Source organism: Microtus pennsylvanicus, chromosome 12 (assembly GCF_037038515.1).
Source record: "Microtus pennsylvanicus isolate mMicPen1 chromosome 12, mMicPen1.hap1, whole genome shotgun sequence".
NCBI lineage: Eukaryota > Metazoa > Chordata > Mammalia > Rodentia > Cricetidae > Microtus > Microtus pennsylvanicus.
This window is the reverse complement of record NC_134590.1, coordinates 58371949-58387412: the sequence shown is the minus strand read 5'-3', so window position 1 is coordinate 58387412 and position 15464 is coordinate 58371949. Positions and strand designations below refer to the sequence as shown.

Here is a 15464-nt window from a genome sequence, read left to right as displayed (position 1 = left end):
TTTGCTACTGAAGCCTAGGCTGAGAAAACATCACCTGTGAGCTTATTCAGCAGCCGCAGTCTTGTCTTTGAAAAGCTGCTGTCTGATTGTGTCTGCATTTCCCATCCTACTAACCGTCTCCCATCCTACTCAAATCAAGTTCTTCACAGTGGCTACAAACCTCCATGTGATCTGGTTCACGTCACCTGTCTGATCTGTTGCTCTCCTACCCACTATCCCATCGTTCAGTAGACGTCTATAGAGTGCCTACGGTGTGCCAAGGCCCCATTGGACACGTGGACTACTTTAGTCGATAAAAGAACAAATCATCATTATCCTCCCCAAACTTGCTTTCTGTATAGGAAAGCCAGGGAATATACAATAGACAAATAGTTAATAGTTTTGGAAGTTGGGGACCACTGCATCTGGCTGCCTGGAATGCAGAGACCAGATTTCCAGGGCTGAAACTGGGACCATCTTAGATAAGCTGGGCTAAGTCAGTCATCCTATAAAAGGTATAGGTGTCACTGAGAAAGAAAAAGGAGGGAAGGGAAAGGGCTGTGCAGACTGTATGCAAAATTGTGTATGTGTTTGTGTGTGCATGTGTGTGGGGGGGAGATAGAGATACAGATGGAACATTTTAGACTGGTGAGGGAAGGCTTGTGTCCTGTTCTCCAGATTGGTGTGAAAGCTTGTTTGGTGTGCATCTGCCTCAGGCTAGTAAAACCCTCACCTTCGCTGTTGTCTCTGACTGAACTGCTCTTGCTCTTAGGATTCACACGTCTGATGTCTTCTCTATCTGCAGGTCCCTAGAAATGCCCCTGCTATAGTTGGGTGTGGTTTCAGTATGACCTGCAGTGGCTGTGTGCTGGAATTCAGTACTCGCTGTGAGGTGTTAAGACATTAGACACTTATTTATGGTGTTTAAAAGTGGCAATGCCGGGGAGGTGAGGAGAAATCGATGGGGTCGTTAGGGTGCTGTGATGGCTAGTCTCGGTTGTCGGCTTGACTACATGTGGAGTTAGCTAAAAATCATGTGGCTGAGTTCACCTATGAGGGAATTTTTTTTTCTTAATTAAATCACATGTGGTGTGGGATAATCCTTCTATGCACTATGAATATATATTATTCTCATTGGTTGATAATAAAGCTGATTTGGCCTAAGAGAGGCAGAATAAGGCTAGGTGAGAAAGCCAAACAGAAAATACAAAGAGGAAGAAGGACCAGGTCAGGAGAGAGAGAGACAAATCGGCCACTGGGGAAGCAAGATGCTGGAGGACAGATAAAGTCATGAGCCATGTGACAAAATATAGATGAATAGAAATGGGATAATTTAAGTTGTAAGAGCTAATTAGTTATAAACCTGAGCTATAGGCCGAACACTTTATAATTAATATAAGCTTTTGTGTGATTATGTGGGACTAGGTAGTTGGGACAGAAAAACTCTGACTCCATTTATACACTTGAGGTAGGAAGACCCACCTTTAATCTGGATCTTTTGATGTTGGAAGATCCACCTTTAATCTGGGCCACACCTTCTGCTGGCAGCCTTTTAAAGGATGTGGAAGAAGGAAACTTGCTCTCTTTGTCTGCTTGCTCTCACTCTCATGAACAAGTCTATTTCTTCACTGGCATTAGAGCATACTTTTCCGGGATTCTAGTGTGTATTCAAGACATCAGCCTGAAAAAACTAGATTCTCGGTGCTTTTGCTGGTAGACAGCCATTGCTGGACTAGCTGGATCACAGCCTATAAGCTATTCTAATAAATCTCCTTTATTGTGTGTGTGGGCTCACAATTGTGAGCATGTTCCACCTTGACTAAAGGTCAGAGTTTGAGCTTTTTTTTTTCTCTTTCAAAGTTGTGACAACAGGTATGGCTCTTGTGACAACAAGAGGTCCTGACCTAGGGTGTGGTTAATTAGTATTTTGAATAGAGAAGAGAGGTGCATCCATTCTAATCCATTTTGCTATTCCTGCTCCTTCTAAGGAGATCAGCAGGAGGTTCCAGGGAGGAGCTGCCTGCAGGATATTTGATCTATTCCTTACATCATGTTAATGATGCCTGTTGTCTTCCCCGCTACCTCTTTGGACTGAAGTATAGAAGAATGTGGAAAATAAATGCTGGTGGTTCAGTTGCCCTCCCGGTACTATCCTACGTCTCTGCATTTCTTTCCTACCTCTGTTCTTTCTACCTAATTTTTCTAATCTCCTTGCCCCTACCCTGGAATGTATGAATCTGTCGAGGCTGGACCACAACAGAGTCACCCCAGCGTGTGGCTTACACATAAGGAGTTTAATTCTATCAGTTCTGCTCCTCTAGAGCAGTGGTTCTCAACCTGTGGGTTGTGACTCTTTTGGGGGGGGGGTGTCGACCCTTTCACAGGGGTTACATACCAGATATCCTGCATATTTACATTATGATTCTTATCAGTAGCAAAATTAAAGTTATGGAGTAGCAACAAAATAATTTTGTGGTTGAGGTCACCTCAGCATGAAGATCTGTTTTAAAGGATCGAACCATTAGGAAGAATGAGAAACACAACTCTAGAGAACCCTAACTAATACAGGTGCGTCACCATGACTGCATCCTGGTGGCTTCATAAGAAGGAGAGAAATCAAAATGCTGGCCCTCTCAACATGCCTGTTTCGGTCACATCACTTGCCATTGCTCTTCTGCTTTTAATTCAGAGCTCTTCTGTTGTCTTCATTTATGCAGCTAAAAGTTCATCGATTTTGTTAATAGAAACAGCTGTTAGTTTTGTTTATTTTCTGTTTCCAAGTTTCTATTTCTGGCCATGTCTTCTGTTGTCTTTAGTTTACTTTGTCCTCTTTCTAAGTTCTTTTTTTTTTCTTCCTAGGTTCTTAAGTTGTTCAGTTGTTGTTGATTTTTTTTTTCTTGAATGCTGGGGTTTCTTCTTATATACTTCCCTCTTAATAACTCCTGCCTTTGACCCAGCCTATCATTTGAGTACGTGCATCTTTGTTCTCGTCTGCTTTCAGATTAGTTTTCCAATTCACTTATGATTCACTTCTTTGACTCATAGTTAAGCAATTAAGCCAACCTAGGTGCCTGGTACAAGAATGGTCAGGGAAATACGCTGTATGCACACAATGGGGTTCTTCCCAGTCACAGGGAGAATGAGCTCATGCCATTTACAGGAAAATGAATGCCGCTGGGGACACTCATATTAAGCAAATTAAGCCAGTCTGAGAAAGACAAAAGCCATTAAGTTCCATTCCATTCGTAGATCCTAGATCTTAAACTGTAACATAAAATCATGTATTTGTATGTTAATGAAAGAGGAAAAGAAAGTGTCTAGAACAAGGGCGCTAATTGGAGGGAGAAGGGTGAAAGAGGGAAGGTGGAGGAACAGAGTTGGGATGTGCTCATCACACAATACCTTTAAGGAAATAAAAGTCGGTAAATTGAAAATGACGTGAACTTCCTTTACAAAGCAAGTTGCTCAACTGTCACACCGCTGTAGATCCCTTGTTGTGTCTTTTGCATTGATTTCTAGACTCGTTCCCTTGCAGTCAGAGAGAAAATGCCATATGATTTTAACCTTAAATTTGAACTCATTTTGTGGCCTCGTGTATGACCTACCTTAGAGGACACTTCACACATGCTTGGGGGCGGGACACATGCTTTGCAGCTGTTGGTGACATGTCCTGGAGGAAGCTCTTAGGTTTGGCATGGAAGGGGGACACTGAGGTAGGTTGTCCTTCTGGGTGAGAGGTTATCAGAAGTTATTAATGCAGTAGACAGACAGATGGTAGCACACGGGCTCTGAGCAGAGCTCAGGCCCAGGAGGCAGTGGGGCTTCCTTCGTAGAGGTCTCTGGGGAAGGTTGTATGCCAGGTGGTTGATGGATGGATAGTCCAGGCTGTCCCTGACTCCTGGAGACAGTGGGACTGGAGGGGCTCTGGTTTATTTGTTCACCAGGGTATGATGGCTATTATATTAGTCTCGTAAAAAGAGTGCAGACCTGGTTCCCTTTTCTATTTGGTATTGTTATAAAGAAAATTGATAGGGTCTATCTAAGTTTAGACTTAACAGCTTTTGTGTACAAAGGTTCTATTTTTTTTTCCACTTTAAATGTCTGCATTTCTTCTTCTATTTGTTCTGCCTGTGAGATTACAGTTTTCCACTTCATTAGTTTAACTGTGTTTCTGATACTACTTTCCTATATCACCAGCGTCTATGGAATCGGTTGGGTTGTTTTCGTTTGTGTTCTGTTAGGAGTCTTTGTGTTTGGTTGCTTATTTATTTTGAAAGGATTACCAGCATTTAGGGTAATAAAACTCTATTGGCCTCATTATTTTAAAATTTATTTAATTCTGCTCCTTATTATTTCTTTTCTTTGAGCATAATTTATGCTTTCTTTATAGCTCGTGCTAGGAAGTATGGTGCTTAATGGTAGGGTGCTCTTCGCTAATGTGTGCAGTTAAAGCTATAAATTCTTTGCTTTGCTTTCTTTCTTCTTCCTCTTCTTTTGTTTATTTTTAAATATGGGATGCTTCACCAATTTGCATGTCATCCTTGTGTAGGGGCCATGCTAATCTTCATTCCAGTTCTGGCCTATGTGCTCCCAAGTGAACACAGCTACAAATTCTTATATTACATCTTTAAGCAAAAAGGTTGACATGTCCTTTAAATTTTGAAGTGCACCCTTTGCTATCACTGCGACATATTTTTAAAGTTCTTTGTTTGTTTTTCTTTGCCTTAAAGAAATACAGAAATGTATGGCTTTCGTAACGGTGGAGGAATTTTCTAGATACATTATTAGCTTCTAATTTAAGGTTGTTTATTTTTAACTCCTGAGAGAGGAATTTGTGGTTTTTTTGGAAGTATTTTAAAATTTTGCGATTGCTTTAGGTCTCAGGAGTTGATCCTTCTTGGTGACTGGTGTGTGGGAAGGAGAGTATATGTACTCTGTATCTGTTTCATGAATGAGTTGCTAAATGGAATTAGACCTCACAGGTTGATAGTGACGGTAACAATCTCTATGTGTCCTTACTCGGTTTCATTTTCTCACCTAGTTAGTTGTCTCGCGTGTTAATGTTTCCAATGGTCGTTATGGCTTTGCCTGTCTTGTTCCTTTCAGTGTCGTCAATGTTTCCTTCAGAATGTCTGCCGATTTAAGCAGCATCCTGACTTTCTGTGGATTGTCCTCCCTCTAGGAACATTCACTTTAGTTTCCTGTGTCCTTTCGCCACCACCCCGGATCTTCCCATTATGCTCTTTAATTTTTTTTTTCTGGCTTGTGGTTTTTCTTTCCTAGTGGAATCTTCCCCTTATGTGTGGCCATTCGCATTTGAAGAAAAGGCTCTGGAGGTAGACCTAAGGGTATCTGCCTGGGTGGGGTTTCCTGTTGCCCCCCAGGAGGCCCCTGCTAGCCGGCTGTGTCAGCCTTTGTAGCAGATTTCTGTTCTCTTACTTCCTGGTCGAAAGCCTGTTACTCTTCTTAGAGCCTGCTGTTTACTCGGGCTTGGAGCCCCTGGGGCCCCCATTGTCCAGCACAGCTCTCACCCCACAGGGGCCCTAAACCTTACAGGCCTAATTTGAGTTGTTTTCTCTCAGTGGCCACCACAGCTAGGCTGGCTGAGTAAACCTCTGACCCAGATCAAGGAAGTGTTGGCTCTCATGGGCTCTCAGGATTGTAGATAAAATCTCTACCTTCACGCTTTACCTACACTTCATGGCAGGTCATTACGTCAAACTTCCCAGTCTGTCCAGATTTTTGTTTTGGAAATTAGCTTGCATTTTTCTTACATTTACTCCTTTTAGGCAAGTGTTTCTCAATCTGTGGGTCATGACCCCTTTGGGATCATGACTTTCACATGGGTCACCCAAGACCATCAAAAAGCATAGATATTTACATTCTGATTCATAACAGTAGCAGAATTACAGTTATGAAGTAGCAATGAAAATAATTTAAATGGTCTGCGGGAGGAGGGGGGGTCCTCCCAACATGAGGAACTGTATTAAACGGTCACAGCATTAGGGAGCATGAGAACCTCTGTTCTAGGCTAACACTGATAACTCCATCTGCCCAGTTCACATAACCCCGTGCTCAGCAAGGCAACTCCTCTTAACTTTCAGGCCTGCAGTGTTTTCCGAGTTGTTTATGCTCTTTGTATGTGCGTGTCGTGGTGTTTAATTGCCTCTTGGCTTTGCCTGACTTTTGCAAACATTTGCAATTTTGATATAATGAACCTATCAATCTTTCCCTTTATGATTTATGTCTTCATCTTGCTTAAGAGCACCTTCTATATCCCAAAGTCATAAAAATTATTAGATGAGAACACAGGACTCAATTCTGACTTTGCTTGCAGCTATTTGATTTATACAGAACATATTTTGTTGTGACTCAAAGAAGAGAAATAATTACCTTTTTTTTTCTTTTTCTAGCCAGAGAGCCAGTTTCCCTAGAAATACTTAATGAATCACCTGTCCCTTCCCTGAGGATGTTGCCTCTATTGTCTTCATCCAACCCTCCAGCATGTGGTCACTGCTTGACTCCCCGAAGTCTAGGTTAGCGCTGTGAGGACACGAGGTCTCCATGTGGACTAAGGACATTCCAAATGCTGTCTCCCAGGGTTACCCTCAAAGTCCCTAACCATCTCTGCAAAGTCTTCCCTGGCCAGACTGCCTGGTGAATCTGCTTCCCCCACCACCTGTGCGGCAACAGACAAAGAAGAAACTTACAAATCTATTATTTTGTCTTGCATGCATTTGTTAACTTGTATACTTCATCTTAACAGATAGCATTGGAGAAATATAACTGATATAGGGAGGGGAGCAAACCAGCATTGGTACATTTCATGTGTACATCTGGATACACTCGAAGATATGCACACAAACAGTAAAGGAAATAAACATATCAGTGCCTCCCCAACTTGCCCACCCCCTTCTTCTGTGGTAAGAATATTTAATATGAGACCCATTCTTAATCCAATTTTCGGTGTGCAATTCTTTACTGTTGACCAGAGGCATGGTGTTGTCAAGCACATCCTGTGGTTACTCGACAGTACAACCAAAGCTTTACACACTTTAATGTGTGTATCACCTGGCCATTTCATCCCACGTTTTCACGTATGGCCACATTTCTGATGGCTGTAGAGTGCTTTCTTGTGAAGATTTTAGGACACTTCCTTGTGACATGTGTTTTCTTTTCCCAGTGATGAGTGTTTAGGCTGACCTTATTTTTTAAATCTTGGCTGTTGTTAACAGTTCCACAATAAACATAGAAATGTAGGCAGCTCTTCAAGTGTTCCCCTCAGTATTTCCTGATTGGCCCATGGGAGTTGACTTGCTGACTCTAATGGTATTTCTTCTTATTTTTTTTTTGAAGGAGTCATAAACAGCATTTATTACCTTAGTATATCATCCTGGTCTTGTTGCTGTTCCTTCACATTTATGTGGTTTTCCATTGCCTTCCCTCCCATAGTCTGGATACACAATGCATTCTTGAACTGTTAGCCCACAGCAGCAATCTATATGCTCAACACCATTCATTCAGAGTCAAGATTCTGGTCCACAATCCCTTCACTCCAGGAAGCTCAATGATGTCGAAAGAATTTGCACTACACAAGACCGACCAGGATTGGCTAGCTCCAGTAAGATGATGATGGGAAAGAGAAGTTGGTTGGTTGTCAGTTTTCTGGACATTGAGTGGAGAATCTTTCTGCGTTTGCTCAAGATTTCATTTGTGCTTACCAGTCTATTCTTGGTACGTTCCAACTGTTCTCGTTGTTTCCCCAATTCTTCTATGATTTTTGTACCAATCTGGTCAGTTTCTGTGGCAATCCAATGAGAATGCTCAATGCTTTGGGTGGCCCGGTTCAGGCTTTCTGTGCCTTGTGAAAGCAATGCTCTTTGAGACTGTAGCTGATTCAAACGCTCATTCTCTAAGGCATATGTGCCGTACTTCACATCTCCTCGGCCTCCAGATGTGGCTGTCAAAGGTGTGCTTCTTACCTCGTGATGGAGTTTAGCAAGGTCCTTCTGGTAGTTTTGAAGTTTAGACATCATGGGATTAAAGAAAGTCAGGGGTGCATACCGTAGTTCTTCATCCATTTCTGCCAACGTTTCATTTGCTTCCTGTTGCTTTTCATCAAAATCTCTGACCAGCTTCTTCTCTCTGGTCCCTGCAGTCCACAGCAGCCACTTGGAACCCCCTTGTAGGTCTTCCAAAAGGCTGTGGAAGATCTCCGAATGCTCAGAGCAGGTGGAGTAGGTGGCCATGGCACAAGTTGCGCATGTGAGCTTCGGTCTCTGAGATTCTGGGCACAGGGCCCACTCCCTCCTCACATTCTTGTGTTTTTAATTTGTCAGCTTTGAGCTGTGAGTCACATGGCTGTGTCTCCATCTTTATCTCTAGAATCTAGCATAGTACTCATATGCCAATAATTATTCTAGGAATATTTCTTAACTTTGCCCTAAGTGTGATTTCCAAAGTGCTTTAGGGGCAATAGCACAAGAAACAAAGAAGATTAAATTTATGCTTTGAATTCCGCTCTTCACCCTCAGTGACAAGAGTATTACAATATTGAGTTACATACTTGCTTTCATTTAAATTAACAATCCATAAACTTCAAGTGTTAAAAGGCAGATGTGCTTAGCTTGAATACATATTACTAAGACTAAACCAATAGATGTACAAGTGTAATGTGAATCGTACATAGTTAAGGCTATCTTTAAAACATGTGTTCACCCACATAATAATAACTATATCTGACAGAGTCAAGCTTGACTTTTTTATATTAATTAGAATGAATTAATTAAATTGCTTATAGATATAATATAGTTAATCAAACTGGGCTGTGGTGGCACACACCTTTAATTCCAGCACTCAGGAGGCAGAGATAGGCAGATTTCTGTGAGTTCAAGGCCAGCTTAGTCTATAGAGAGAGTTCCAGGACAGCTAGGGCTGTTACACAGAGAAACCCTGTCTTGAAAAACAAACGAACAAACAAATCTACCATTTTCCTCCCCCTAAAGATCTCAGTGATGTATTCAAATAAAGATACAGAGAGTAACAGGAGACTAACTTGGATTATCTGTTTATGTGTGCACTTTGTCTCTCTTGCTCACTCCACTGTTCTCAACATCTACAACAGCCCCTAGCAAGAGGCCTATGAAAATGCTGTGTGATAACTGGAGGAGACACAGATGTCGTCCAAAAGAAATCTCTGGAATTCACAAGTGCCATAATCAGATGAACTGAAATTCCACTGCCCGACTGAGGCTAGGTATCAAGTGACATTTTTTAAAATGGAAAATGAGATACTAGTTAGAAAGACTGAAACATCCTACCATGCTACCTATCACTGGCTTTTTCAGCTAGGGATCCAATAAAACCAATAAGTGGAAAACAGAAAAACTGTACTTTCCAGCTTTAGTCACAAATATGTCGTCTTAAGATAAAGCCAAGGTGTTAGTATCTATTGTAAGAATGAAATACATTCAGTTTTTCATATGGTATTCCTTAGTCATCAATTGCAATAAAACACCTTTTATTGTAACAGACACTGGAAATAGTAAACACAGGAATGTTGCCCAGCAATTCAGTGGACAAGTCCCTGGCAAGTAATTTCTGTGTCTGTTACAGAGTTCAAAGCTCAGATCTCCAGCCAGTGAGTTGGCATGACGAGGCACCAGGACCAGGCCCTTTCTGCAGCATGACAGTCTAATCTATGAGCAAACTCTGGTCTGGATCTTACTACAGAGAGCATCTTTCCTGCCACGGTTTTACAAAAGAGACAATGCTAGAAATTGCTTGTTCTGTTTTCATTTGATTCTCTTACCTTTTCACTCTCTCTCTTTTGGAGGCAGGGTCTTACGTAATACTGGGTGGCCTTGAATTTGCTGTATAGTCAAGGATGACCTTGAGATTCTGATCCTCTGGCCTCTCTACCTCCCAGGTGCTGAGTTTATAGGTCTGCACCACCACACTAACTGTTTTCTACAGTGCTGGGAATTTAACCGAGGGCTGGGTATGCTTTCTGCCAACTTAGCTACATCTCCTGTGCTCTAGCTGGTTTTATTTCATCATGAAAACTCAAAACTGCATAACTGCTCCATGAATTTCACATGTGGTATTTGGTAATAATTGAAGCCATGGCGTATGGTATACCTATTTATTCAATGACACCTTATTTCGGTGAACTAATTATACTATAAGGATTTAAGGTGGATAAATATGTATTGTTAAAGTATAACTTTAAGTATAAGAGTTCATAGCTCAAATATAAAAGCCCATAGAGTAGAGAATATATCTGGGATGATGCAGTGACGTGGAACAGGCAAACTGGGTTACAGTTCATGCTCACTTCTTATCCTAAATGAGATCTTTGAATGCCCCTACCTCATCTGTGTTATAAAGTAGGAATACATTGCTTGAGAAGAGACAATACCATGATGTGCTATGGTGTTGTAGCTATCAGTACTCTGAGGACAGTTCTTCTCTTCCTGTAATAGAAATCTATCATTAAACTACTCAAAACATTTTCGCTGTAACTCAAATGAATGCTTGCTTTATGATTGGGGTGAGCTCTGTGTTCCTCTCTATGGATCTTCTAGTTCCATGGAAGTCACCATTCAGAAAGTAGGCTGACATCTGGGCCTCCGGCCATTTCACATCACGGTCCGCTTATTTCTTCTCTTTGTCTGCATGCTGGTATTCACAATGGCTTTTTTTAATTCATATCACATCTCTTCCCTGTATTTGAATTTCAAGGATTACAGGTAAAGAGAACTAAATAACACCCACTGTCATCCTCAGCATCCAAAAATGAGCATCCTAGGGCAAGACGTTCTGAACCGAGGTCAGCCTGATGTCCTCCACTGAGTAGCAGTTTGGGGATCTCACACCTGCTGCAAACATCGAAACCGTCAGATCTTGTTGCATTAGCTATTCATCGCTAATGTATGATAACCATGCCTACAGTTTCCCATTTAGAAAATTCTTTTTCAAACCTAGGTTTGATTTTTTTTTTTGCAGATTGCATATATTTCTTCTATGACTCAAGCTTCCAAGCCATAATTGAGCTCTCAAGTTCTATTACAGAATAATTTTTTTTTACAGAGTCAAGAAAGTCATCGTTTGAAGGCACAGACAATATAATTTGAGATAAATGCAGATGGTAGAAGCGCTGAATCCTTTGAGCTGAGGATGAGGCAAGGTCCAGGCTGCTGATGTGGAAATACCTGGCTAGGCTGCTTAGTCGTGAGGTGCCTGGTTGGAGTGCGGAGTCAGCGGGAGCCTGCCGAGAGGCAGGGGCTGAGTGAGGTAGCACTGTTCCCTGTGCACACCGGCCTTGTCTTTCCCATCGATTAGTTTAATGGGGAAATGCTTGTAGTATTCGATGATGTCTTCCACAGAACCAAACATCTGAAACACAGAAAGCAAAGTGACCACGTTTGAATGCAGCTGGTGCCCGAAGTGCAGCTCAGCTGTGGCATGCTACTCAGGGAAGGTGAAGGATTTCATACTTTTGACATTGTAGCGAGACGTGTTAGAAAGTGATATTGGTGGTGGTGTTCTGAGATAGGGTCTCACACTGAAGCTCAGCCTAGAGCTCTTTCTGGAGCTCAGATGGGCCTTGAACCTGCAGCAATCATCGTACCTCTGCCTCTTCAGGAGGCTAGCATTACATGGGTCAGCTACCTTGTCTGACTTACTCTATATGTCTGTCTTTCTTTCTTTCTTTCTTTCTTTCTTTCTTTCTTTCTTTCTTTCTTTCTCTTTCTTTCTCTCTCTCTCCCTTTCTCCCTTCCTTCCTTTCTCTCTTTCTCCCTCCCTCCTTTCCTCCCTTCCCCTCCTTCCCTTCCTTCCTTTCTCTCCCTCCGTCCCTCCCTCCCTCCCTCCCCCTCCTTCTCTCCTACCCTCCCTTCCTTCCTTTCTTCCTTCCTTCCTCCCCTCCTTCCTCCCTCCCCCTCCCTCTCTCCTACCTTCCCTTCCTTCCTTTCTTCCCTTCCTTCCCTTCCCTTCCCTTCCCTTCCCTTCCCTTCCCTTCCTTCCCTTCCCTCCCTCTCTCCCCTCTCTCCCTTCCTCTCTCCCCTCCCTCCCTCCCTCCCTCCCTCCCTCCCTCCCTCCCTTCCTTCCTTCCTTCCTTCCTCCCTCTCTCCCTCCTCCTTTTTTTCTTTGAGGATGTAACAAACAAGCAATTGAAGGATGACTGACAAACACAAGGAGAGGACAAGGGTCTTGGGACCATCTGGAGTCCTGGCCCCCAGCTGCTCTTCCCTGCTATAGATCTTTACTTTCCTTCTGATTTGAGTTACTAAAAGCTGGGTCAAAGTTGTTTACCAGCTCTGCTTCACGAGCCCGTGTTGCCTTGGCCTTGAGGATCAGAGGATAAGGTTTTCACCTGTTGGCCCACCTGACTGTTAGGTATATAAGCTTCCATGGTGCTATTGAATAAAGGGCTTCTTACCAGTGACTAGAGGTCCGTGTCTCTGTCTCTCTGTCTTTGTGTGTTTGTGTGTTTCAATCTCCAGCCCCTTGCCCAAAATTCGAAGCTCGTGAACTGTATGGTAGCACATAGAGCGCAGACGGGTGTTGTGCGCTGCACAAAGGGGAACGGATGTGCTCTTAAGTTTCCTGTCTGCAGAATTTTCCCAGTCAGACCACCTACCTCTAAGATCCTCCCAGCTCCATCACAGCCTTCCCACCCCATGACTTGATGAATTATTTATGAGGTCATCACAAATGAAGGCTTGAGTTCAATGTGTGGGTGTCCTGCCAGCTATAAGCTGTGTGACCCTAGGCCAACTTCTTATACTCAGTTTCTCTGTCCACAAAGAGTGGTGGTGACATTGGGACTTGCCTCTGTGTTCTTTGTGAGCATTAGTGGAACTTACACATGGACAGCATTTGGAGGAAAGCCTTCCCTTTATTTCCGCACATAGTGAGGGTCACTAAATGTGAGACCGTGGAATGCATTCTAGACTCTCTTCACAAGCCTCAGGAAGAAAGGGAACTTTTGAATTTCACTTCTAATTTCAAACCAAGGATGGGCTTTTCTTCCTTTACACTCAACAAAGTGGTCAATGCAGAGAACCTTTCTGTGCAGCGCTTGTCCAGTGATTGGGTTCACAGACAGCTAAGGGCAGATAATCACTCTGATAAGAGTAGCCTCACCATTCTACTCCATGGGTAATTTCTATGAGACCACACTATTAGGGACAAGGCAGGTGCAATCAACCACGCTCCTGTCCCTTCTTAGTGGATCCAGTGCTGTACTCACAGCTGCAACGCTGCCTGCAAAGGCTAGGAGAAAAAACTGTAATTAAGCTCCTATTTTTATCTTAGATCCCCCCCCCTCCAAGGACAACAGAGAATGTCAAATGTCCTAATATCAGATTTTTAAGCCTGTTTAAATCCTTTGTGTCTGTCCTATATGCAAACTGTCTTTCCTTTTTTCCCCCTTGTCAGAAAAGCAGAAAGAGAGGAGGGAGGGAGGGAAGGAGGGAGAGAGAGAGAGAGAGAGTGTGTGTGTGTGTGTGTGTGTGTGTGTGTAGAGACAGAGACAGAGAAAGGTGAGAGAGAGGAGCTACAGGGGAGGATAAGGAAGAAGTCAGGGAGGTGAGAAAGACAGACATGGGCTATTGATAATCTGTCTTTTAGTCTTAAAATCTTAAATTGTCAAGCCAAGTGATAGAGGCACATGCCTTTAATTCCAGTACTTGGGAGGCAGAGGCAGGTGGATCTCTGCAAGTTCAAGGCCAGCTTGTTTACAAAGGAAGTTCCAGAAACCCTGTCTTGTAAACCAAAAAAACCCCAAACTGTCAAGTAAATATCTGTCATCATTTTTAGAAACCCATGCTGTCCAGGTACCTGCATAGAGAGGTATGGAAGAGTCTTGTAACCCTGGGTAGCCATGAAATGGTTGCTGGTCCAGTCAGTGAATGACTAGACATCGTGAGCTAAATATTGTACCTTCAGCGCATCCATATTTGTGACCTAGAATCTATGCTCTCATTACTCTATGCTTTGAAAGTGTTAATAGCATTTTATTTGGTAAATTATACTCTTGAATGGAGTTCACCCCAGGTTATCCTCAGGAGGACAACAGGTCTTAGATGTAGTCACATGTCAGTGAGATTCTAATCAGAGAAGTAGATGTTTCCCTTGAGGCAGGCACTGGAGAGCTGTGGCCAAGAGCCAAGGACACCAAGGGTGGCAGAGTGTCTCCCTGGGGTGGGGTGGGGCTGGATGTCAGACTTCTGTTCTCCAGCATTGATGAGTTTCTTCTGTCCTAAGCCTTTCAGTTTGTAGAAAGTTATAGAAATACAGTTGGAACATTAAAGCAATGGGCACTCCTGGATCTGAAACCAAACAGGGATCTCTGTCTTCCTGACCAGTTGAATAACTTCCCAGGTTTTTGTTTTGAGGGCACGTGACTTTGCTTGCCTTCTGTGCTGACGAGGATGGCAGACTGGGAGAGCCTTCCCTGGGTCTGGCCTGGGTGCTTCTTATAGGCCTTGTGGTATGGCGTCCCCCTTTGCCTGAGGTACATGGACTCAAGGAAAGGACTTTCTGGGGTCAGCCCAGAAGAGACTGGTTACTTCACAGCACCTGCCTCTGTGTACCTGCCGTGGTATTTATATCATGCTATCTTGCACTCAGATGGCTCCTGAGAGTCAGGAGCCTACTGTCTTCCTGTGCCATTACGAAGTCCACAAGACAGATGAAAATGAAATGAAGTGAATATTGTCCCTAGAATCCCTCTTCCTCATCATGTGTTTCCTGCTGAAGTGGCCGATGATGCTCTTAGAGCACAGATGGAAGAGCTGGGAGGTCGTGCATTTGAGCAGAGATTTCTGAACCTGATTTCTTCCAATTTTCTTTTTCTTTCTTTCTTTCTTTTTCTTTTCTTTTTTTTTTTTTTTTTTTGCTTTTTCGAGACAGGAATTCTCTGTGGTTTTGGAGCTTGTCCTGGAACTAGCTCTTGTAGATTAAGCTGGTCTTGAACTTACAAAGATCAGCCTGCCTCTGCCTCCCAAGTGCTGGGATTAAAGGCGTGCGCCACCACCGCCCGGCTTCTTCCAATTTTCTTAACGATGAGAGGTTCCTCAGTAAGACAGAGAGGGGTCAGGTTGCAGGAGGCCCATGGGACCCTCTCACTCTGATGGCAGGGCTCCTCGCTTCCCAACAACAGTGAGAAGAATCTCTGTAGGTTGCAGTTTCTCTCAAGATGCTCGGTACATGATAAGCTCCAAGTAGGCATTGCTTATTCTCAACTTGCAGTGCTTGGGCTGTCATCAGGTGGGGGAGATTGTGTGAGAAGGCCAAGCTGTTTGCCAAGGAGAGTAAATCCCAGGACTGGTCTTTACTGTTTCTGGGCTTTACTTTCACCATCTAGAAAATGAGAGCCGTGTCCGCCTTTCAGGGTGGCTCTGAGTGCTCAGTGCATCCATGTGCCTGTGTACAGTGCATGTAGGTAAATGTTCCGTAGATGCATGAAAGGGAAGCCC

General features: G+C 43.2%; 1 protein-coding gene and 2 pseudogenes across 1 annotated transcript in view; all 3 read right to left on the bottom strand.

Moving 5' to 3' along the window:
- Nucleotides 1-4483: 4483 nt before the first annotated feature.
- LOC142833256 (U6 spliceosomal RNA) lies at nucleotides 4484-4581 on the bottom strand (annotated as a pseudogene).
- A 2962-nt stretch (nucleotides 4582-7543) lies between these two features.
- Nucleotides 7544-8230, bottom strand: LOC142832891 (vesicle transport through interaction with t-SNAREs homolog 1B pseudogene; annotated as a pseudogene).
- Nucleotides 8231-11205: 2975 nt separating this feature from the next.
- Nucleotides 11206-15464, bottom strand: part of Clnk (cytokine dependent hematopoietic cell linker) — a 166085-nt gene continuing 161826 nt past the window's right edge. Inside the window, exon 18 of the mRNA XM_075943700.1 lies at nucleotides 11206-11376. Within this exon, the coding sequence (XP_075799815.1) occupies nucleotides 11206-11376 (171 nt within the window). The remainder of the gene's footprint in view (nucleotides 11377-15464) is intronic.